Source organism: Oncorhynchus keta, chromosome 28 (assembly GCF_023373465.1).
Source record: "Oncorhynchus keta strain PuntledgeMale-10-30-2019 chromosome 28, Oket_V2, whole genome shotgun sequence".
NCBI lineage: Eukaryota > Metazoa > Chordata > Actinopteri > Salmoniformes > Salmonidae > Oncorhynchus > Oncorhynchus keta.
This window is the reverse complement of record NC_068448.1, coordinates 16,751,152-16,774,704: the sequence shown is the minus strand read 5'-3', so window position 1 is coordinate 16,774,704 and position 23,553 is coordinate 16,751,152. Positions and strand designations below refer to the sequence as shown.

The 23,553-nt window shown below is 41.7% G+C and overlaps 1 protein-coding gene and 1 long non-coding RNA gene across 4 annotated transcripts in view; one reads left to right on the top strand and one right to left on the bottom strand.

Moving 5' to 3' along the window:
* Window positions 1-23,553, top strand: part of LOC118360706 (F-actin-monooxygenase mical1-like) — a 49,585-nt gene that overhangs the window by 5,525 nt on the left and 20,507 nt on the right. Inside the window, exons 3-14 of one of the 2 annotated variants that reach the window (XM_052485043.1) lie at window positions 4,878-5,188; window positions 5,489-5,696; window positions 5,937-6,044; window positions 6,219-6,314; window positions 6,437-6,592; window positions 6,994-7,094; window positions 13,015-13,272; window positions 18,430-18,545; window positions 18,841-18,967; window positions 19,656-19,743; window positions 21,584-21,731; window positions 22,006-22,202. In XM_052485043.1, coding sequence (XP_052341003.1) covers window positions 4,931-5,188; window positions 5,489-5,696; window positions 5,937-6,044; window positions 6,219-6,314; window positions 6,437-6,592; window positions 6,994-7,094; window positions 13,015-13,272; window positions 18,430-18,545; window positions 18,841-18,967; window positions 19,656-19,743; window positions 21,584-21,731; window positions 22,006-22,202 — 1,861 coding nt within the window. In that variant the 5' untranslated portion in view covers window positions 4,878-4,930. The remainder of the gene's footprint in view (window positions 1-4,877; window positions 5,189-5,488; window positions 5,697-5,936; window positions 6,045-6,218; window positions 6,315-6,436; window positions 6,593-6,993; window positions 7,095-13,014; window positions 13,273-18,429; window positions 18,546-18,840; window positions 18,968-19,655; window positions 19,744-21,583; window positions 21,732-22,005; window positions 22,203-23,553) is intronic. The other variant, XM_035740033.2, reaches the window with a different exon arrangement.
* Window positions 9,591-12,724, bottom strand: LOC127913232 (uncharacterized). 2 transcript variants are annotated; one of them, XR_008085350.1, is made up of 4 exons: window positions 12,519-12,724; window positions 11,342-11,404; window positions 10,182-10,701; window positions 9,591-9,986 (listed from the first exon to the last, which is right to left on the bottom strand). It is a non-coding gene; the product is annotated as an uncharacterized LOC127913232 (long non-coding RNA). The 2 variants fall into 2 exon arrangements; XR_008085351.1 differs by having other exon boundaries at window positions 10,182-10,441.

The following is a 23,553-nucleotide window of genomic DNA, read 5'->3' as shown; positions in this document are numbered from 1 at the left end:
ATTATCTGATAGCATGCAACACCCCGAAATACCCGAAGGGGACGTAAACAAAATAATTAGCATAGCCGGCGCTACACAAAACGCAGAAATAAAATATAAAACATTCATTACCTTTGACGATCTTCTTTGTTGGCACTCCTAGATGTCCCATAAACATCACTATTGGGTCTTTTTTTAGATTAAATCGGTCCATATATACCCTAAATGTCGATCTATGAAAAGTGTGTGATCCAGGAAAAAACAGCGTTTTAAAACGCAACGTTATTTTTTTAAATTAAAAAAGTCGACGATAAACTTTCACAAAACACTTCTAAATAATTTTGTAATCCAACTTTAGGTATTAGTAAATAATAATACGTTAATAATCTATCAAATTGATCACAGGGCGATGTGTATTCAATAGCTCCACGTCTTGAAATCACGTTTGGAAATTTCTCATCCAAAACATCCTGTCGGAGACCGGAAGGAATGGGCTCTCTCTAACTCGTTTGACCAAGAAACAAAGCCCAGGCAATTGACAAGACTGGCGACATCGTGTGGAAGCTGTAGGACTTGCAATCTCAGCCCCATGTAATTTGCTTTCCAATGGACAATACATATGCAAGTGGCGCATTGATATATTTTCCAGATTTTGGTGATCAGTTTTTCTTCCGCTTTTCGATTAAACACACGTTATGTTATAGTCACAGCCGTGATTTAACCAGTTTTAGAAACGTCAGAGTATTTTCTATCCACACATACTAATCATATGCTTATACTATATTCCTGGCATGAGTAGCAGGACGCTGAAATGTTGCACGATTTTTAACAGAATGTTCGAAAAAGTAGGGGGTAGGCTTAACAGGTTACAAACTATAGTTTTGGCAAGTCGGTTAGGACATCTACTTTTGGCATGACACAAGTAATTTTTCCAACAATTGTTTACAGACAGATTATTTCACTTGTAATTCACTGTATCAAAATTCCAGTGGGTCAGAAGTTTACATACACTAAGTTGACTGTGCCTTTAAACAGCTTGGAAAATTCCAGAAAATGATGTCATGGCTTAAGAAGCTTTTGATAGGCTAATTGACATAATTTGACTCAATTGGAGGTATACCTGTGGATGTATTTCAAGACTAACCTTCAAACTCTGTGCCTCCTTGCTTGGCATCATTGGAAAATCAAAAGAAATCAGCCTAGACCTCAGAAAACAATTGTAGGCCTCCACAAGTTTGGTTCATCCTTGGTAGCAATTTCCAAACGCCTGAAGGTACCACATTCATCTGTACAAATAATAGTACGCAAGTATAAACACCATGGGACTACGCAGCCGTCATACCTCTCAGGAGGGAAACACGTTCTGTTTCCTAGAGATTAACGTACTTTGGTGCGAAAAGTGCAAATCAATCCCAGAACAACAGCAACGGACCTTGTGAAGATGCTGGAGGAAACGGGTACAAAAGTATCTATATCCACAGTAAAACAAATCCTATATTGACATAACCTGAACGGCCGCTCAGCAAGGAAGAAGCCACTGCTCCAAAACCGCCATAAAAAAGCCAGACTACGGTTTGCAACTGAACATGGGGACAAAGATCATATCTTTTGGAGAAATGTTCTCTGGTCTTATGAAACAAAAAAATAACTGCTTGGCCATAATGACCATTGTTATGTTTGGAGGAAAAAGCTGAAGAACACAATCCCAATCGTGAAGCACAGGGGTGGCAGCATCATGTTGTGGGGGTGCTTTGCTGCAGGAGGGACTGGTGCACTTCAAAATAGATGGCATCATGAGGAAGGACAATTATGTGGATATATTGAAGAAACATCTCAAGACATCAGACAGGAAATTAGAACTTGGTCGCAAATGGGTCTTCCAAATGGACAATGACCTCAATCATGCTTCCAAAGTTGTGGCAAAATGGCTTAAGGACAACAAAGTCAAGGTATTGGAGTGGTCATCACAAAGCCCTGACCCAATCCTATAGATAATTTGTGGGCAGAACTGAAAAAGGAGGCCTACAAACCTGACTCAGTTACACCAGCTCTGTCAGGAGGAATGTGCCAAAATTCACCCAACTTATTGTGGGAAGCTTGTGGAAGGCCACCCGAAACGTTTGACCCAAGTTAAAAATGTAAGGGCAATGCTACCGAATACTAATTGAATGTATGTAAGGAAATCTGAGGAAAACGCTACCGAAACTCTATCAACACATCTCCTGTGCTACTCGCGCATTGAACACCCTTGCTACTCCTTGTCCCAGATTAGCTCTGAGAATAGTATCGACATACACTATATATACAAAGTATACGGACACCCCTTCAAATTAGTGGATTTCGGCTATTTCAGCCACACCCTTTGTTGACAGGTGTATAAAATCGAGCACATAGTCATGCAATCTCCATACGTAAACATTGGCAGTGTAAATCCTTGCTGAGCAGCCACACACAAGCCTAAGATCACCATGCACAATGTCATGTAAATAAGGTATTTCTGTTTTTTATTTGGAATACATTTGCACATTTTCCAAAAAAACTGTTTTCACTTTGTCATTATGGGGTATTGTGTGTAGATTGCTGAGGAAAACACATTTTTTAAATCAATTTTAGAACAAGGCTGTGACATTGTAAAATTGATTAAATCATTTTGGTTATTAGGCCGAAACAAAATGCAGAAAAAGTCAAGGGGGCTGAATACTTTCCGATTGCACTGTAAATTCTAGATACTGACATTGATGTTTCTCAATTTTTATTTTTTGGATTTATATTACTGTATTGTTAGAGCTAGAAATACACGCATTTCGCTGTACTTGCTACATCTGCAAATATGTGTACGCAACCAATACAATTTGATATGTAAAAGGCTACAATATAGAGTTAGAGGGAGTTACTTTACAGAGAGGATGAGGATTTTCCACTCATAGAACTACACACATTAGAGTAGAGCCTGTGATATTACCCCATTCTCTACATCCACAGAATTCACATGGACAATCTCAGTCCATTGAATGAATAGCTCTTGGTTTATGTTTGATTAACAGTAGCCTATATTTCTCTCGCATATCTTTTTACAGCTCTCTGTGGTTTTAAAAAGCCCTTCACCCACTCTGACCAATAGGGTTGGTCTCTCTCAGGTGTGTAGCAGATGATGCTGAATGTCATGTCACAACCAGGAAGTTACAGTATGTGTAAATGTTATCTCATTGACATGTCAATGTTTTTACAGTATGTGATAGTAAGTAAGAGCTTTTCAAATCTCTTGACATCCCTCTGCACAGAGCAAATGTGTTTTATTTCTAACCAGTTGTTTAAGTAGGGTGGATAGCTTCTGTATTGTGTGTGTGTGTGTGGCCAGTGAGGCTGAGTTTATCACACATCTGATCAGTGTGATGTGGCTTTTGTCTCTGATCCCTCTGGCAGAGACACTGGACCACAGATACAGGAAGTGTTTATTTTAGAGGAGTATCCTCACAATTGAGAGAGAACACTTGGCCTGAGGCTGATTGGCACATGTCCTCCATTGTACTGTATATTTCTCCTCAAAGTGAATGTTGTGTTTTGTTCGTGCAGTGAAGAGGTCAGGCAAAACATTTAGAGTTTCAAAAATCAAATCAATTTGTCACATACACGTGGTTAGCAGATGTTACTGTGATTGTTACGAAATGCTTTTTCTTCTAGTTCCGACAGTGCAGTAATATCTAACAATAATATCTAACAAATAATCTAACAATTCCCCAACAACTACCTAATACACACAAATCTAAAGGGGTGAATGATAATATGTACATGTAAGTATATAGATGAGTGATGGTGAAGGTGCAATAGATGGTATAAAATACAGTGTATATACATGTAATGTAAGATATGTAGACATGATTAAAGTGGCATTATTTAGAGTGCATATATAAAGTGACTAGTGATCAATTTATTGAAGTGGCCAGTGACTGGGTCTCAATGTAGCCAGCAGCCTCTCTGAGTTAGTGATTGCTGTTTAGCAATCTGATGCCCTTGAGAAATAAGCAGTTTTTCAGTCTCTCGGTCCCAGTTTTGATGCACCTGTACTGACTTCGCCTTCTGGATGGTAGCGGTGTGAACTGGCAGTGGCTCAGGTGGTTTATGTCCTTTTTAGCCTTCCTGTGATATGGGATGCTGTAGGTGTCACGTAGGGCAGGTAGTTTGTGCCCGGTGCAGACCGCACTACCCTCTGGAAAGCCTTGCGGTTGAGGGTGTGCTGTGATACAGCCCGACAGGATGCTCTCAATTGTGCATCTGTAAAGTTTCAGGGTTTTGGGTGAGAAGCCAAATTTCTTCAGCCTCCTGAGGTTGAAGAGGCGCTGTCCCTTCGATGTGAATAGGAGTGTTCTCCCTCTGCTCTTTCCTGAAGTCCACAATCATCTCCTTTGTTTTGTTGACATTGAGTTCTACTTGTGAGGTTCAATCTCTCTTAGTTGTGTGAAATATATATTGTCACTAAGTTCAAACACCCATCGTGGTATCATTCACAACCTTAGGGTGGTGTCATAAAGACCACAAATGTACTGTATACACAGAACACATGGTTGGGGAAGTTGGTGATGATGTGGACTCAGGTGACTTTGAAAACATCTCATTTCAGTGTTATATTTTCAGACAGAGGGAATTGTCACCAGTCGTTGTATCTGTTATTTAGACCTCAGGACCACCTCTATATATAACCTCAACGGCAATATTGCAGGACTAATCTTTCATTATATTAAGTGCTATAACTGAGCTCAGTTATTTTTTTATTCGGAGGACAACTTACTATAACAAATATAATTGTTATAATATATTTGTATTCACAGAAAATGAAAGATGACTACATTATACAGTATATTGTAGTTTGCTCATGGTGTTGGTATTTGCTTTCTCCACAGTAAACTCCAGAGATTCTGAGCCAAGGCACTGGTGCGCCACACCATCCACTACCATGTCCAACCAGGACTCTACCAACCCGTCCCATGACTTGTTTGAGCAGTTTGTCCAAGCCCAGACCTGTAAGGAGGTGCAGCATATTTTCTCAGAGCTTTGCCACCACCTACAGGTGGACCCCAAGGACTACCAGAGCTTCTACACCAAGCTCAAGGAGAGGCTCAACTACTGGAAGGCCAAGTCCCTCTGGGTCAAGCTGGACAAGCGGGCCCAACACCAAGACTACCAGCAAGGCGAAGTCTGTGCCAAAAACAAGGCGTGTATTTATTTATTTTTTATTTTTTTCTTATTTAAGAGAGGAAGAGAAATACTCAAGAAGTACTTTGAAGTAAAATATGTTTGTACAAGGACGGTGGCTATGTAGTGGTTAAGGTTTCTACATCAGTGTTGTGGATCTACTTTGGCAGAGTACAGTCTGTCCTTTTAATACTATCAAGGTGCATTCATCCCTGCAGAGCTTAGTCTCTCCTTCCTCATTTCTTCCTCCTTTTTTATTTCTCCTCTGTCTCTCCCCATCTCTCTCTCTCTCTCTCCTCTCTCTCTCCCCTCTCCTCAGTGCCTGGTGCTGGGTGCAGGGCCGTGCGGGCTCAGGACAGCCATAGAGCTGGCTCTGCTGGGGGCTCATGTGGTGGTACTAGAGAAGAGAGACTCTTTCTCCCGGAATAACGTGCTGCACCTGTGGCCCTACACCATCTATGACCTGCGTGGGCTGGCTGCCAAGAAGTTCTATGGCAAATTCTGCACGGGGGCTCTGGATCACATCAGTATGTCCACCAGTACCATACTAGATCAACCTGATGTCTTGGTGTCATAATGCCAATCATATTTCTTTATTTATTACGTATGACTAAATCAAACCAGTCTCTTATCAGTTTGCTATGATGCTATTAAGGTTCTTGGACATAGTGTCTGAGTATGTATTATCGTGCATTGAATTGAAGAGGATTGTTTTAATTCCCTGTGGGACAATATCATACATACTTGTACGTGTCTGTATCTTTCAGGCATCCGTCAGCTCCAGCTGATACTGCTGAAAGTGTGTCTTCTCCTGGGAGTGGAAGTTCAAACAGGGGTGGAATTCAAAGGATTTGTGGAGCCCTCAGGAGCCACAGGTACATCTAGACCCCCCGTGTATTAAACGAATACAATACAAAATATTTCTGTGGTAGTAAAAGCTTGTAGGGCAGTTTTAAATATTTGTCCGGAGTGTCCACTGTGAGTGGAAATATACCTTAACTCTTTGCTCTTCATGTATCTCTCCCTCCGTGGTTGTATGTCTCCATCAGGCTGGATGGCAAAGCTGTTTCCTGACAATCACCCTGCTGGGAAGTTCCAGTTTGATGTCTTCATATCTGCAGGAGGAGGAAGCTTTGTCCCGTATGGTGAGGAGAGAGGACACACACTACTGTAGCTCCGATACAATGGATGTATTCAACAGAAACACTCAACTATATGAACCTGATTTCAGGCTGCATGTGCTTCTGTCTTTGTCCCCACTCCCCAGGCTTCAAGAGGAAGGAGCTGCGAGGGAAGCTGGCCATTGGCATCACGTGTAACTTCCTCAACCGTCACACTGCAGCCGAGACCCAGGTGGCAGAGATCAGCGGTGTGGCACGTATCTACAACCAGAAGTTCTTCCAGGACCTGCTCACAGAGACTGGTAGGATTCTATTCTATGCCCTGGGTTTGGGGCTACGAGTGCCAACACTTCTACTGGTGGTTGCTATGGTGTCAGCAACTGGGGATCGGAATAAAGAATACCATAGGGGCTGGGTGGGCATGGTGACTGATAAGGAGTGACAGTGCTGTCTTTTAATTGCTGTCCCTCTTCCTCTTTTTGTCAATTTCCTGTGTAATTTCCTGTGCTCTATTGCTGTTTCACTTGTCCTGTCATTGTCTTGTAACTAGTTTATTTCACTCATTCAGTCCCTCTTTATCCCCCTTCTCTCAATCGCTCTCTCTCGGTCGCTCTCTCTCTCTCTCTCTCTCTCTCTCTCTGTGTGTGTCTGCTCTGTGTGTGTCTGTCTCACTCTCTCTTTCGCTCTCGCTCTCTCTCTCCAGGTATTGATCTGGAGAACATAGTCTACTATAAAGACGACACCCACTACTTTGTCATGACTGCCAAGAAGAAGAGCCTGTTAAAGATGGGGGTCATTAAACAGGTGAGGAAAACGCATCCATTAGTACCAGCAGCAGCTCCATACTAGGCCTCTCGAGGTCAGATAGCTAGCAACAATGACAAGAAGCTGCCATGTGGGGAATCCTAGTTGGCTCCTATCTTGTTATTTATACCGTGTCTTGTTTTGACTGATGTCACATCTATGCTAATATGGCTAGAATTCGCTAGTTCGCTAACCAACAACTGTAACGATGTATTTGAGAGACCACAAATACTCATTAGGCAAATGTATTTTAGACTAAATATAGTTTACATGATGTCAACAATCTAAGCCAGCTCCGTCTGTTTTGTCCCATAGTGGTGCACGTGTCGGTTTTATTACAAAACCACCAAACCATCTATTTCTCTAGTCTATTATCCATCTCTGGCTCCTCTGACCTTTAGCATCACAATATAGTCCTCCCCAGATAGGCTGGGGACCTTTCCTGCTGTAAGGGATTAGATGCTAATAAACACTTGTAATGGAATTGATGTCTGTGCAGCACAGGGTTAGCACTGAGCCATGCTACAGTGTACCCGCTCACCCCCACTTCTCACACTACAAGCCTGGAAGGACTAAGCTAGATCATTTAGTTTTGTCTTCAATGATTGAGCTCACACTGACTTTCCCCCCCCCAAAATATATATTTCCTCTGTGTCCTCTTGTTCTGCTCAATATTCTATTTCATGATATGCATATTGACATACCAGTAGAGTAATCCTTCTATATACAGTATTTGCATGATTATGGGGGTTGTTTTTTTTGTAGTTCTTGTCACTGTTCCATTTTGTTTAAAAATCATATTGACATACCAGTAATCTATTTTTTTCCAATTGATTCACTGTGTACTTCTACTTCACTACATTCCTATAGAAAAGTATGTACTTTTTACTCCATACATTTTCCCTGACATCCAAAAGTACCTATTACATTTTGAATGCTTAGTGGGAGAGAACATGGTCCAATTCACACACTTATCAAGAGGACATCCCTGGTCATCCCTACTGCCTTTGATCTGGCGGACTCCATAACACACATGCGTTGTTTGTAAGCAATGTCTGAGTGTTGGAGTCTCCCCCTGGCTATCAGTAAATGTCAAGAAAACGCAAACACTGTGCCTACTGGTTTGCTTAATATAAGCAATTAGAAATGATTCCTACTTTTACTTTTGATACTTAAGTATATTTAAAACCAAATACTTTTAGACTTTTACTCAAGTAGTATTTTACTGTGACTTTCACTTTTACTTGAGTCATTTTCTATTAAGGTATCTTTTACTCAAGTATGACAATTGGGTACTTTTTCCACCACTGATGTTGTTCCCTCTGTGACCACCATAGATATAAACCAGTTATATATCTCTACGGTGACCACCTCCAATATGTTCCCTCTGTGACCACCATAGATATAAACCAGTTATATATCTCTACGGTGACCACCTCCAATATGTTCCCTCTGTGACCACCATAGATATAAACCAGTTATATATCTCTACGGTGACCACCTCCAATATGTTCCCTCTGTGACCACCATAGATATAAAACAGTTATATATCTCTACGGTGACCACCTCCAATATGTTCCTCTGTGACCACCATAGATATAAAACAGTTATATATCTCTACGGTGACCACCTCCAATATGTTCCCTCTGTGACCACCATAGATATAAACCAGTTATATCTCTCTACGGTGACCACCTCCAATATGTTCCCTCTGTGACCACCATAGATATAAACCAGTTATATATCTCTACGGTGACCACCTCCAATATGTTCCCTCTGTGACCACCATAGATATAAACCAGTTATATATCTCTACGGTGACCACCTCCAATATGTTCCCTCTGTGACCACCATAGATATAAACCAGTTATATCTCTCACGGTGACCACCTCCAATATGTTCCCTCTGTGACCACCATAGATATAAACCAGTTATATATCTCTACGGTGACCACCTCCAATATGTTCCCTCTGTGACCACCATAGATATAAACCAGTTATATATCTCTACGGTGACCACCTCCAATATGTTCCCTCTGTGACCACCATAGATATAAACCAGTTATATATCTCTACGGTGACCACCTCCAATATGTTCCCTCTGTGACCACCATAGATATAAACCAGTTATATATCTCTACGGTGACCACCTCCAATATGTTCCCTCTGTGACCACCATAGATATAAAACCGTTATATCTCTACGGTGACCACCTCCAATATGTTCCCTCTGTGACCACCATAGATATAAACCAGTTATATATCTCAATATGTTCCCTCGGTGACCACCATAGATATCCAGTTATATGTTCCAATATGTTCCCTCTGTGACCACCATAGATATAAACCAGTTATATATCTCTACGGTGACCACCTCCAATATGTTCCCTCTGTGACCACCATAGATATAAACCAGTTATATATCTCTACGGTGACCACCTCCAATATGTTCCCTCTGTGACCACCATAGATATAAACCAGTTATATATCTCTACGGTGACCACCTCCAATATGTTCCCTCTGTGACCACCATAGATATAAAACAGTTATATATCTCTACGGTGACCACCTCCAATATGTTCCCTCTGTGACCACCATAGATATAAAACAGTTATATATCTCTACGGTGACCACCTCCAATATGTTCCCTCTGTGACCACCATAGATATAAAACAGTTATATATCTCTACGGTGACCACCTCCAATATGTTCCCTCTGTGACCACCATAGATATAAAACAGTTATATATCTCTACGGTGACCACCTCCAATATGTTCCCTCTGTGACCACCATAGATATAAAACAGTTATACATCTCTACGGTGACCACCTCCAATATGTTCCCTCTGTGACCACCATAGATATAAAACAGTTATACATCTCTACGGTGACCACCTCCAATATGTTCCCTCTGTGACCACCATAGATATAAAACAGTTATATATCTCTACGGTGACCACCTCCAATATGTTCCCTCTGTGACCACCATAGATATAAAACAGTTATATATCTCTACGGTGACCACCTCCAATATGTTCCCTCTGTGACCACCATAGATATAAACCAGTTATATATCTCTACGGTGACCACCTCCAATATGTTCCCTCTGTGACCACCATAGATATAAAACAGTTATACATCTCTACGGTGACCACCTCCAATATGTTCCCTCTGTGACCACCATAGATATAAACCAGTTATACATCTCTACGGTGACCACCTCCAATATGTTCCCTCTGTGACCACCATAGATATAAACCAGTTATATATCTCTACGGTGACCACCTCCAATATGTTCCCTCTGTGACCACCATAGATATAAAACAGTTATACATCTCTACGGTGACCACCTCCAATATGTTCCCTCTGTGACCACCATAGATATAAAACAGTTATATATCTCTACGGTGACCACCTCCAATATGTTCCCTCTGTGACCACCATAGATATAAAACAGTTATATATCTCTACGGTGACCACCTCCAATATGTTCCCTCTGTGACCACCATAGATATAAACCAGTTATACATCTCTACGGTGACCACCTCCAATATGTTCCCTCTGTGACCACCATAGATATAAAACAGTTATACATCTCTACGGTGACCACCTCCAATATGTTCCCTCTGTGACCACCATAGATATAAAACAGTTATATATCTCTACGGTGACCACATGTTCCCTCTGTGACCACCATAGATATAAAACAGTTATACTCACGGTGACCACCTCCAATATGTTCCCTCTGTGACCACCATAGATATAAAACAGTTATATATCTCTACGGTGACCACCTCCAATATGTTCCCTCTGTGACCACCATAGATATAAAACCAGTTATATATCTCTACGGTGACCACCTCCAATATGTTCCCTCTGTGACCACCATAGATATAAAACAGTTATACATCTCTACGGTGACCACCTCCAATATGTTCCCTCTGTGACCACCATAGATATAAAACAGTTATATATCTCTACGGTGACCACCTCCAATATGTTCCCTCTGTGACCACCATAGATATAAACCAGTTATATATCTCTACGGTGACCACCTCCAATATGTTCCCTCTGTGACCACCATAGATATAAAACAGTTATACATCTCTACGGTGACCACCTCCAATATGTTCCCTCTGTGACCACCATAGATATAAACCAGTTATATATCTCTACGGTGACCACCTCCAATATGTTCCCTCTGTGACCACCATAGATATAAAACAGTTATATATCTCTACGGTGACCACCTCCAATATGTTCCCTCTGTGACCACCATAGATATAAAACAGTTATATCTCTACGGTCACCACCTCCAATATGTTCCCTCTGTGACCACCATAGATATAAACCAGTTATATATCTCTACGGTGACCACCTCCAATATGTTCCCTCTGTGACCACCATAGATATAAAACAGTTATATATCTCTACGGTGACCACCTCCAATATGTTCCCTCTGTGACCACCATAGATATAAAACAGTTATATATCTCTACGGTGACCACGGTGACCACCTCCAATATGTTCCCTCTGTGACCACCATAGATATAAAACAGTTATATATCTCTACGGTGACCACCTCCAATATGTTCCCTCTGTGACCACCATAGATATAAAACAGTTATACATCTCTACGGTGACCACCTCCAATATGTTCCCTCTGTGACCACCATAGATATAAAACAGTTATATATCTCTACGGTGACCACCTCCAATATGTTCCCTCTGTGACCACCATAGATATAAAACAGTTATATATCTCTACGGTGACCACCTCCAATATGTTCCCTCTGTGACCACCATAGATATAAAACAGTTATATATCTCTACGGTGACCACCTCCAATATGTTCCCTCTGTGACCACCATAGATATAAAACAGTTATATATCTCTACGGTGACCACCTCCAATATGTTCCCTCTGTGACCACCATAGATATAAAACAGTTATATATCTCTACGGTGACCACCTCCAATATGTTCCCTCTGTGACCACCATAGATATAAAACAGTTATATATCTCTACGGTGACCACCTCCAATATGTTCCCTCTGTGACCACCATAGATATAAAACAGTTATATATCTCTACGGTGACCACCTCCAATATGTTCCCTCTGTGACCACCATAGATATAAAACAGTTATATATCTCTACGGTGACCACCTCCAATATGTTCCCTCTGTGACCACCATAGATATAAAACAGTTATATATCTCTACGGTGACCACCTCCAATATGTTCCCTCTGTGACCACCATAGATATAAAACAGTTATATATCTCTACGGTGACCACCTCCAATATGTTCCCTCTGTGACCACCATAGATATAAAACAGTTATATATCTCTACGGTGACCACCTCCAATATGTTCCCTCTGTGACCACCATAGATATAAACCAGTTATATATCTCTACGGTGACCACCTCCAATATGTTCCCTCTGTGACCACCATAGATATAAAACAGTTATACATCTCTACGGTGACCACCTCCAATATGTTCCCTCTGTGACCACCATAGATATAAAACAGTTATACATCTCTACGGTGACCACCTCCAATATGTTCCCTCTGTGACCACCATAGATATAAAACAGTTATACATCTCTACGGTGACCACCTCCAATATGTTCCCTCTGTGACCACCATAGATATAAAACAGTTATATATCTCTACGGTGACCACCTCCAATATAGTTCCCTCTGTGACCACCATAGATATAAAACAGTTATATCTCTACAGTTATATATCTCTACGGTGACCACCTCCAATATGTTCCCTCTGTGACCACCATAGATATAAAACAGTTATACATCTCTACAGTGACCACCTCCAATATGTTCCCTCTGTGACCACCATAGATATAAAACAGTTATACATCTCTACGGTGACCACCTCCAATATGTTCCCTCTGCCTCCAGGACTTTAGTGATGCCGATAAGCTTCTGGCCCAGGTAAATGTTGACCAGGAGGCCTTGTTGCGTTACGCCTACGATGCTGCCCAGTTCTCCACGGGCCACTGCCTGCCCGACATGCAGTTTGCCCAGAACCACGCGGGCCAGCCTGATGTGGCCATGTTCGACTTCACTTGCATGCACCGAGCTGAGAACGCCTCTCTGGTCAGGGAGAGAAAGGGCAAGAAACTACTCATGGGCCTAGTGGGAGACTGCCTGGTAGAGGTGAGAGGTCATGTCAGTGTGTTGGAGGACTTGATTCACTTGTGCGTGTGTGTGTGTGCTTACAGTTGGAGTCAAAGTTTACATGCACCTTAGCCAAATATATTTAAACCCAGTTTTTCACAATTCTTGACATTTAATCCTAGTAAAAATTCCCTGTCTTAGGTCAGTTAGGATCACCACTTTATTTTAAGAATGGGAAATGTCAGAATAATAGTACAGATAATGATTTATTTAAGCCTTCCAGTGGGTCAGACGTTTACATGCACTCAATTAGTATTTGGTAGCATTGCCTTTCAATTGTTTAACTTGGGTCAAACGTTTTCAGGTAGCTTCCCACAATAAATTTGGACCATTCCTCCTTGCTCGCACATGCTTTTTCAGTTCTGCCCACAAATTTTATATGGGATTGAGGTCAGGGCTTTGTGATGGCCAGTCCAATACCTTGACTTTGTTGTCCTTAAGCCATTTTGCCACAAGTTTGGAAGTATGATTGGGGTAATTGTCCATTTGGAAGAACCATTTGCGACCAAGCTTTAACTTCCCGACTAATGTCTTGAGATGTTGCTTCAATATATCCACATCATTTTTCTACCTCATGATGTCATCTATTTTGTGAAGTGCACCAGTCCCTCCTGCAGCAAAGCACCCCCACAACATGATGCTGCCACACCCGTGCTTCACGGTTGGGATGGTGTTCTTCAGCTTGCAAGCCTCCCCCTTTTTCCTCCAAACATAACGATGGTCATTATGGCCAAACCGTTCTAATTTTGTTTCATCGGACCAGAGGACATTTCTCTGAAAAGTACAATCTTTGTCCCCACGTGCAGTTGCATACCGTAGTCTGGATTTTTTATGGCGGTTTTGGAGCAGTGGCTTCTTCCTTGCTGAGCGAACTTTCGGGTTATGCCGATATAGGACTTGTTTTACTGTGGATATAGATACTTTTGTACCTGTTTCCTCCAGCATCTTCACAAGGTCTTTTGCTGTTCTGGGTTTGTCAGGCCCTGGTCGAAGTATTTTGTGTTTTTCTTTATGTATTTGGTCAGGCCAGGGTGTGACATGGGTTTTTGTATGTGGTGTGTAGCTTAGTGGGATTGTAGCTTAGTGGGGTGTTCTAGAAGAGTCTATGGCTGTCTGAAGTGGTTCTCAATCAGAGGCAGGTGTTTATTGTTGTCTCTGATTGGGAGCCATATTTAGGCAGCCATATTCTTTGGTTGTATTGTGGGTGATTGTCCTGAGTGTCTTGATGTCCTTAGTCTGTGTTAGTTTGCACCAGTTAAGGCTGTTTTCGGTTTTCACTACGTTTATTGTTTTGTAGAGTTTGTGTTTTGGATTTGTGTTACGTTGTGTAAATAAACATGGATCACAATATACGCGCTGCAGTTTGGTCCGACTCTCCTTCACCACTTTTCGCACCAAGGTACGTTCATCTCGAGGAGACAGAATGCGTCTCCTTCCTGAGCAGTATGACGGCTGCGTGGTCCCATGGTGTTTATACTCGCGTACTATTGTTTGTACAGATGAACGTGGTACCTTCAGGTGTTTAGAAATTGTTCCCAAGGATGATCCAGACTTTCTTTTTCTGAGGTCTTGGCTGATTTCTTTTGATTTTCCCATGATGTCAAGCAAAGAGACACTGAGCTTGAAGGTAGGCCTAAAAATACATCCACAGGTACACCTTAATTTGACAAATGATGTCAATTAGCCTATCAGAAGCTTCTAAATCCATTACATACTTTTCTGTAAATTTAAAAGCTGTTTAAAACCTCTTAGGGCTGAAATCCCGTTAACGGGATAGATATGACAACAGCTAGTGAAAGTGCAGGGCGCCAAATTCAAAAAATCTCATAATTAAAATTCCTCATACATACATGTATTTTATACCATTTTAAAGGTTATCCTGTTGTTAATCCCACCATAGTGTCAGATTTCAAATATTCTTTACAGCAAAAGCACCACAAACGATTGTTAGGTCACCACCAAACGACAATACACAGCCATTTTTTCAGCCAAAGATAGCAGTCACAAAAGCACAAAGAGATAAAAATTAATGACTAATCTTTGATGATCTTCATCAGATGACACTCATAGGACTTCATGTTAGACAATACATGTGTGTTTTGTTTGATAAAGTTCATATTTATCAAAATATGAGTTTACATTGGTGCGTTGCATTCACTAGTTCCAAAAACATCCAGTGATTTTGCATAGCCACATCATTCAACAGAAAGACTCATCTTAAATGTAGATGATAATACAAGTTATACACATGGAATTATAGATATACCTCTCCTTAATGCAACCGCTGTGTCTGATAAAAAATATTTAAAAAACTTTACAGAATAAGCAAACCACGCAATAAGCTGAGACAGCGCTCAGAATAATAGTCACAATAGCCACCATGTTGGCGTCAACATAAACAAGAAATTACATGATGAATATTCCCTTACTTTTGATGATCTTCATCAGAAAGCACTCCAGGAATCCCAGGTCCACAATAAATGTTTGTTTTGTTCGATAATGTCTGTTATTTATGTCCAAATACCTAATTTTGTTAGCGCGTTTGGTATACATATCCAACCGCTCATTCTGGTCAGCGTTACGTCGGACAATAACTTCAAAAAGTTATATTACAGGTCGAAGAAATATTTCAAACTAAGTACAGAATCAATCATTAGGATGTTTTTAACATATAGCTTCAATAAAGTTCCAACCGGAGTATTCCTTTGTCTTGATGAGCAATGGAATGCAAGTGGATACCATGAGTGATGTGTGTGATCAGAAAGTGGCTGACTGCCAGTCACCTGATAGATTCTGCTCTCATTCAGTCCCATAACACAGTAGAAGTCTCATTCAAATTTCTATAGACGGTTGACATCTAGTGGAAGCCCTGGGAAGTGCAACATCATTAATATCTCAAGGGGATTTCAATGGGAACCTTGGTGACTACATACCAAGCTCAGATTTCTCACTTCCTGTTTTGATTTCTCCTCACGATTTTGCCTGCCATATGAGTTATATTATACTCACAGACATCATTCAAACAGTTTTGGAAACTTTAGTGTTTTCTATCCAATACTAATAATAATATGCATATATTAGCAACTGAGACTGAGGAGCAGGCCCTTTACTTTGGGCAACTTATTCATCAAAGCTACTCAATACTGCCCCCCAGCCATAAGAAGTTAAAGGCACAGTCAACGTAGTGTATGTAAACTTCTGACCCACTGGAATTGTGATACAGTGAATTGTAAGTTAAATAATCTGTCTGTAAACAATTGTTGGAAGAATTACTTGTGTTATGCACAAAGTAGATGTCCTAACCGACTTGCCAAAACTATAGTTTGTTAACAAGAAATTTGTGGAGTGGTTGAAAAATGAGTTTTAATGATTCCAACCAAAGTGTATGTTAACTTCCGACTGTACAAAACATTAACACCGGCTCTTTCCAAGACATAGACTGACCAGGTGAAAGCTATGATCCCTTATTGATGCCACTTATTAAATTCACTTCAATCAGTGTAGATGAAGGGTAGGAGACAGGTTAAAGAAGCCTTGAGACATGGATTGTTTATGTTTGACAATATTGAATTGTCTTTGAACGGAGTAGGTGCCGGGCATATCGGTTTGAGTGTGTTAAGAACTGCAACACTCCTGGGTTTTTCATGCCAAACAATTTCTTGTGTGCATCAAGAATAGTGTACCACCCAAATTACATCCAGCCAACTAGACACAACTGTGGGAGGCATTGGAGTCAACATGGGCCATTATTGCTGTGGAACGCTTTTGACACCTTGTAGAGTCCATGCTCTGATGAATTGAGGCTGTTCTGAGGGCAAAAGGGGGTGCAACTCAATAGTATGAAGGTGTTCCTAATGTTTTGTACACTTAGTGTACACCGTGCATTCAGAAAGTTTTCAGACCCTTGACTTTTTCCACATTTTGTTACGTTACAGACTTATTCTAAAATGGATTAAATGTTTTTTTCCCCTCATCTATCTAATGACAAAGCAAAAATCTTTTTTTTTTTTTTAGAAATGTTAGCTTATTTAGAAATAAAAAAACTGAAATCACAATACTTTATTGAAGCACCTTTGGCAGTGATTACAGCCTCGAGTCTTCTTGGGTATGACGCTACAAGCTTGGCACACCTGTATTTGGGGAGTTTCTCCCATTCTTTTCTGCAGATCCTCTCAATCAGGTTAGATGGGGTGCATCGCTGCACAGCTATTTTCAGTTCTCTCCAGAGATGTTCAAGTCCGGGCTCTGGCTGGGCCACTCAAGGGCATTTTAAAGACTTGTCCCGAAGCCACTCCTGGATTGTCTTGGCTGTGTGCTTGGGGTTGTTGTCCTGTTGGAAGGTGAACCATTGCCCCAGTCTGAGGTCCTGAGCGCTCAAGGATCTCTCTGTACTTTCCTCCGTTCATCTTTCCTTCTATCCTGACATCTTGGCAAAATCCAAGCGGGCTGTCATGTGACTTTTACTGAGGGAGTGGCTTCTGTCTGGCCACTACTATAAAGGCCTGATTGGTGGAGTGCTGCAGAGATGTTTGTCATTCTGGAAGGTCCTCCCATCTCCACAGGTCAACTCTAGAACTCTGTCAGTGACCTTTTAGGTTCTTGGTCACCTCCCTGATCAAGTCCCTTCTCCCCCGATTGATCTGTTAGGCCCGGCGGCGAGCTCTTGGAAGTGTTTTGGTGGTCCCAAACTTCTTCCATTTAAGAATGATGGAGGCCACACAAAATATTTTGGTATCCTTCCCCAGATCTGTGCCTCGACACAATCCTGTCTCGGAGATTTGCGGACAATTCCTTCCACCTCATGGTTGGTTTTTGCACTGGCATCTAAGGTACCTTATATAGACAGGTGTGTACCATTCCAAGGCATGTCCAATCAATTGAATTTACCAAAGGTTGACTCCAATCAAGTTGTAGAAACATCTCAAGGGATGATAAATGGAAACAGGATGCACGGGGTGTGGATACAGTATATAGACACAGAGCTCTGTTAAGAAACGGGTCACTAAATCAGCTTAATGCAGCAGCTTGTGGGTATTAAATCAGCCCAGAGTGTCATACCTTTATTTCCTTCCTTTTAAATCTGACAAGTTATCGTGTCAATTAATAATTCTAAAGTGTGTGTCTGTGTGTCCACAGCCGTTTTGGCCTCTGGGAACAGGTATTGCCCGTGGGTTCCTGGCTGCCTTCGACACAGCATGGATGGTTAGGAGCTGGGGCAAGGGAAGACCCCACATGGAAGTACTTGCTGAGCGGTAAAGAAGAGTTTTCCTATATGATCAATAACACCACCTTTAAAAGCATGTGACCATCCCTCTTCACTGTATAGAAAGGACTACCCTGGCTGGGCCTTTCAGTGAATTCTTCAACTAGTAATGCCACTCTAGTCTTGTAACTGTATATCTTTGAACATCCATTAATACACAAGCAGCTGCTTGTAAAAGATCTTACTGTACAAACCCATCGGAATCTTCTGTTCCTTAGTTGGCGCTTCTTCAGTTCCATAGTGAGTTTCTATCTCTTAAAATGTCTTTCCCTCTGACTGAATAGAGAGAGTATCTACCAGCTCCTGTCTCAGACCACGCCAGAGAACACCAGTAAGAAATATAGCGCCTTCAGCATAGACCCGGCTACACGCTACCAGCATGTCAACCTCAACTCCGTCAAGGCCTTCCAGGTCAAGAACATAAATATAATCTATTCATTCTATTTCTATAGTCAGTGCCGACACAAAGCTACACTCATGCCTGATTCACATTATTGGGCTGACCAGAACTGCACAGTGCTGGCTTGGACATTTCCCTTTTTCAGCGCGGTTCCAGCAACTATAGGGGATGAGTAACCAGGTCAGCTCAGTAAGGTTTGGGTTGGTACGAAAGGGTATGACAGCCTCACTGTATCAACGCTAGTAAAATAAATATACTGTATATTGTGCTGTGTAACATTGTAAACACGTTTTGAAATAGATCAATGCTGCTCCCCCATTTTGGTGGATATTTCCTATAGTATTCATGCATTGTCAGGAAACTGCTGTGTGTTTGTATTTTGTGGTGAGCTGAATGGCACTAGAGGAGTATTGTTCTAAAAGGCTTTAGAGAGTTTTCAGAAGCTACCAGATCAATTACACTGCATCAAACCAAACCCCAGCTTCTGCCTTTATGAAGCCTGCTGTGTTCTTAGCCTAGCCCCAGATCTGTTTGTGCTGTATAGCCAACTCCTATGCTTGTTGCTTGACAATGACCATAGAGGTTGGCAAGACAGCACAAACGCATATGTTACCAGGCTACTATGTTCTGGCTTCAATGTGAAGTTGATCTCAACTCTATTGTTTCTTGGTATTCCCTCTCTTTGCATGCATTACGAAGGTGAAACGTCTCTATGATGTGGAAGAACACCTTAATCCTGGGCGACCCAACAAGAAGCCGAAAGACAATTGGTCTCACCTGCGACAAGGTTAGTCTGGCTTCACATTACTAAAGCAATAATGCCTGAGGGGCAGGGGTGTGATTCATTTTGGTTTTGGCACGGCTGTGCTGTGCTGTGCTGTGCTGAGATCATAGGCATGCAGAGACTACAACCCATTAAATACATGTTTTATATATTTTTTTGAATTATGTTTCCTGATCTTAGATATATCTCTCAAATAGATATAGGTCAGACACTTCAGGACAAACTGCCCTTAGATTTTTTTGTGTGTGTGGGGGGGGGGAGATTATCTGTTCTATGTAGTGAATCTGTTATTCAATGCGTTTGTATGGGCTAATAGCAGTAAATCAAATGTTATTTGTCACATTCTCTGAATACATCAGGTGTAGACCTTACCGTGAAATGCTTATTTACAAGCCCTTAACCAACAATGTAGTTCAAGAAAAATCTAAGGAAAATATTTACTAAATACACTATAGTAAAAATAGTTAAATAAAAAATAACGAGGCAATTTATAATAATAATAATAATAATAATAATACAATTTACAGGTGTACTGCAACCTGTCAGGATGCTCTCGATGGTGCCGCTGTATAACGTTTTGAGCATCTGGGGACCCATCCTGAGGGGGAAAAGGTGTTGCCGTGCCCTCTTGTCAACTGTCTTGGTGTGTTTGGACCATGATAGTTTGTTGGTGATGTGAACACCAAAGAACTTGAAACTCTTGACCTACTCCACTACAGCCCCATCGATGTTAATGGGGGGCCTGTTCGGCCTGCCTTTTCCTATAGTCCATGATCAGATCCTTTGTCTTCCTCACATTGAGAGAGAGGTTGTTGTCATGGTACCACATTGCCAGCTCTCTCGTTGGCGGTGATCAGGCCTACCACTGTTGTGTCGTCAGCAAACTTAATGATGGTGTTGGAGTCGTGTTTGGCCACGCAGTCATGGGTGAACAGGGAGGGGACTAAGCACGCACCCCTGAGGGGCCCCAGTATTGAGGATCAGTGTGGCAGATGTGGCCCGTCAGGAAGTCCAGGATACGGTTGCAGAGGGAGGTGTTTAGTCCCGTGGTACTTAGCTTAGTGATAACCTTTGTGGGCACTATGGTGTTGAACGCTGAGCTGTAGTCAATGAACAACATTCTCACATAGGTGTTCCTTTGGGAAAGGGCAGTGTGGATTGAGATTGTGTCATCTGTACATCTGTTGGGGCGGTATGCGAAATGGAGTGGGTCTAGAGTTTCTGGGATGATGGTGTTGATGTGAGCCATGACCAGCCTTTCAAAGCACTTCATGGCTACCGATGTGAGTGGTACGGGGCAGGAATCATTTAGGCAGGTACCCTTTGCTTCCTTGGGCACAGGGACTACTATGGTGGTCTGCATGAAACATGTAGGTATTACAGAGTGCGTCAGGGAGAGGTTGAAAATGTCAGGGCACTTGCCCGTTGGTCTGAGTATTATTTGAGTACACGTTCAGGTAATCCATCCCTAGCAAACACAGCTGATTAATCAAATTGCATTCTAAACTGAAGATCCTGATTATGTGATTTTATTTGAGTCGGGTATGTTAGGTGGGGCATGGGCTAAACTGTGACACCAATCAGGCCCTCGAGGACTGCAATTACCCACCCCTGGCATAGCGGGCAAATAATCTTTATGTATTTTTTTTTATAATTCAAGGGGTGTTAAAATTCCGAATGAAATAGAAATGGCTGAGACCTTTCTGTTGCATCCTTAGATGCCCAACTTGGAATGTAAACTGTCTGTGTATGAATCACAGAATTGTTTCAATGCCTGCCTTGATGCAATGTCACTATGTTTCATCGTCCTCATGCAGTGTTCCTATGTGTGTTCATGGCCCAGATTCGGTTGGAGCGTTTGAGGTGCTTTTGAAGTGGTGCCAGCAGCACACTGCAGGGTATGACAGGGTGAATGTGAAAGATCTGAACCAGTCCTGGAGGTCTGGCCTGGCCCTGTGTGCCCTCATCAACACCTTCAGACCCCGTGTCATGTGAGTCTCTGGGCTTTACAAGGGGGGCAAGTCAACGTATCCACCACCTATGTAGCAAATGCACAAGTAGTACTACAGAAGGAAAAACTTACCCATAAGCCTAGTCAAATTTAATTGGTCTGAAGGACTTTTCCTGTTCAAGTTATTCATGGTACTAACTGTCCAATAAGAAAACAAACTTCTGTGTTCTGTTACAAATAGTTTTGCTATTGTGTGCCCTCCTGAACATGCCCTTGGTCAACATAGTAGCTATCCCTAACCTCTTCCTCCACAGTGACATGTCCTCTCTGGAGGAGTCTAATGCAGTCTACAATAACCAGCTGGCCTTCAACTTCCTGGAGAGAGAGCTGGGCATCCTTCCCATAATGTCAGCCAGGGAGATGTCTTTCAAGGGACAGATAGACAAGCTCTCCATGGTGCACTACCTCACACAGATCCTCGATGCGTTCAATGAAAGGACACCTACTAAAGGTAGTGGTTCCCAAACTTTAGCTGTGTACCCCCTCTAGCACCAGGGTCAGCGCACTCTCAAATGTTGTTTTTTGCCATCATTGTAAACCTGCCACACACTATATGATACATTTATTAAACATAAGAATGAGTGAGTTTGTCATAACCCGGCTCGTGGGAAGTGACAAAGAGATCTTATAGGACTAGGACAGAAATACTAATAATCAATCATTTTTCCCTTTTATTTAACCATCTTACATATAAAACCTTATTTGTTCATTGAAAATTGTGAGTAACTCACCACAGGTTAATGAGAAGGGTGTGTTTGAAAGGATGCTCATAACTCTGCAATGTTGGGTTGTATTGGTGAGAGTCTCAGTCTTAAATCATTTCCACACAGTCTGTGCCTCGATGAGTCTCTCGTTCAGATATTGATAAGTGGACTGGAGGCAGGGCATGAAAGGGATAACGAATCCAGTTGTTTGTTTCGTCTGTTTCGGGAATGAACCTGCGTAATTGCGCGCTCAGGTGCTTCGCTCTATCACATTTGACATTGTCCCTAAGCTTGAGTTCATTTGCTCACACAAAAATCATAGAATGATGGAAAGACCTGTGTGTTGTCCTTGTTAATGCAGACAGAAAAGAGCTCCAACTTCTTAATCATAGCCTGAAGTTTGTCCTAGATTATTTGTATTTTTTACTTCACCTTTATTTAACCAGGTAGGCAAGTTGAGAACAAGTTCTCATTTACATTATGATCATTCAGGTAGGCCAGTCGTGTGAGAAACTCGTCATCATGTAAGCTGTCAGGCGAGTGGAAATTATGGTCAATAAAGTTTAAGCTTGTCTCTCAATTTAAAAAAAACGTGTCAATACTTTGCCCCTTGATAACCAGCGCACTTCTGTATGTTGTAAAAGCTTTACATGGTCGCTGCCCATATCATTGCATTATGCAGAAAATACACGAGAGTTCAGGGGCCTTGCTTTAACAAAGTTAACCATTTTCACTGTAGTGTCCAAAACGTCTTTCAAGCTGTTAGGCATCATCTTGGCAGCAAGAGCCTTTCGGTGGATGCTGCAGTGTCCCCAAGTGGCATCGGGAGCAACTGCTTGCACGCGCGTTACCACCCCACTATGTCTCTCTGTCCTGGCTTTTGCGCCATCAGTACAGATACCAACATGAGCAGCAGCTATGTTTAGCTACATACCGTTAGTGGAATTTCCATGAGAGGGTAACGGTTAATGTGATTGGATGTTAATTATTTGACTAGGCTACCTGTATTTGACATTGTGTTGTTATTTTGCTGAACACTAGATGGTTTAATTCAATTTTTGTCAGTGAAATGAGGCTACTCAGGTCGAGAGAAAAATA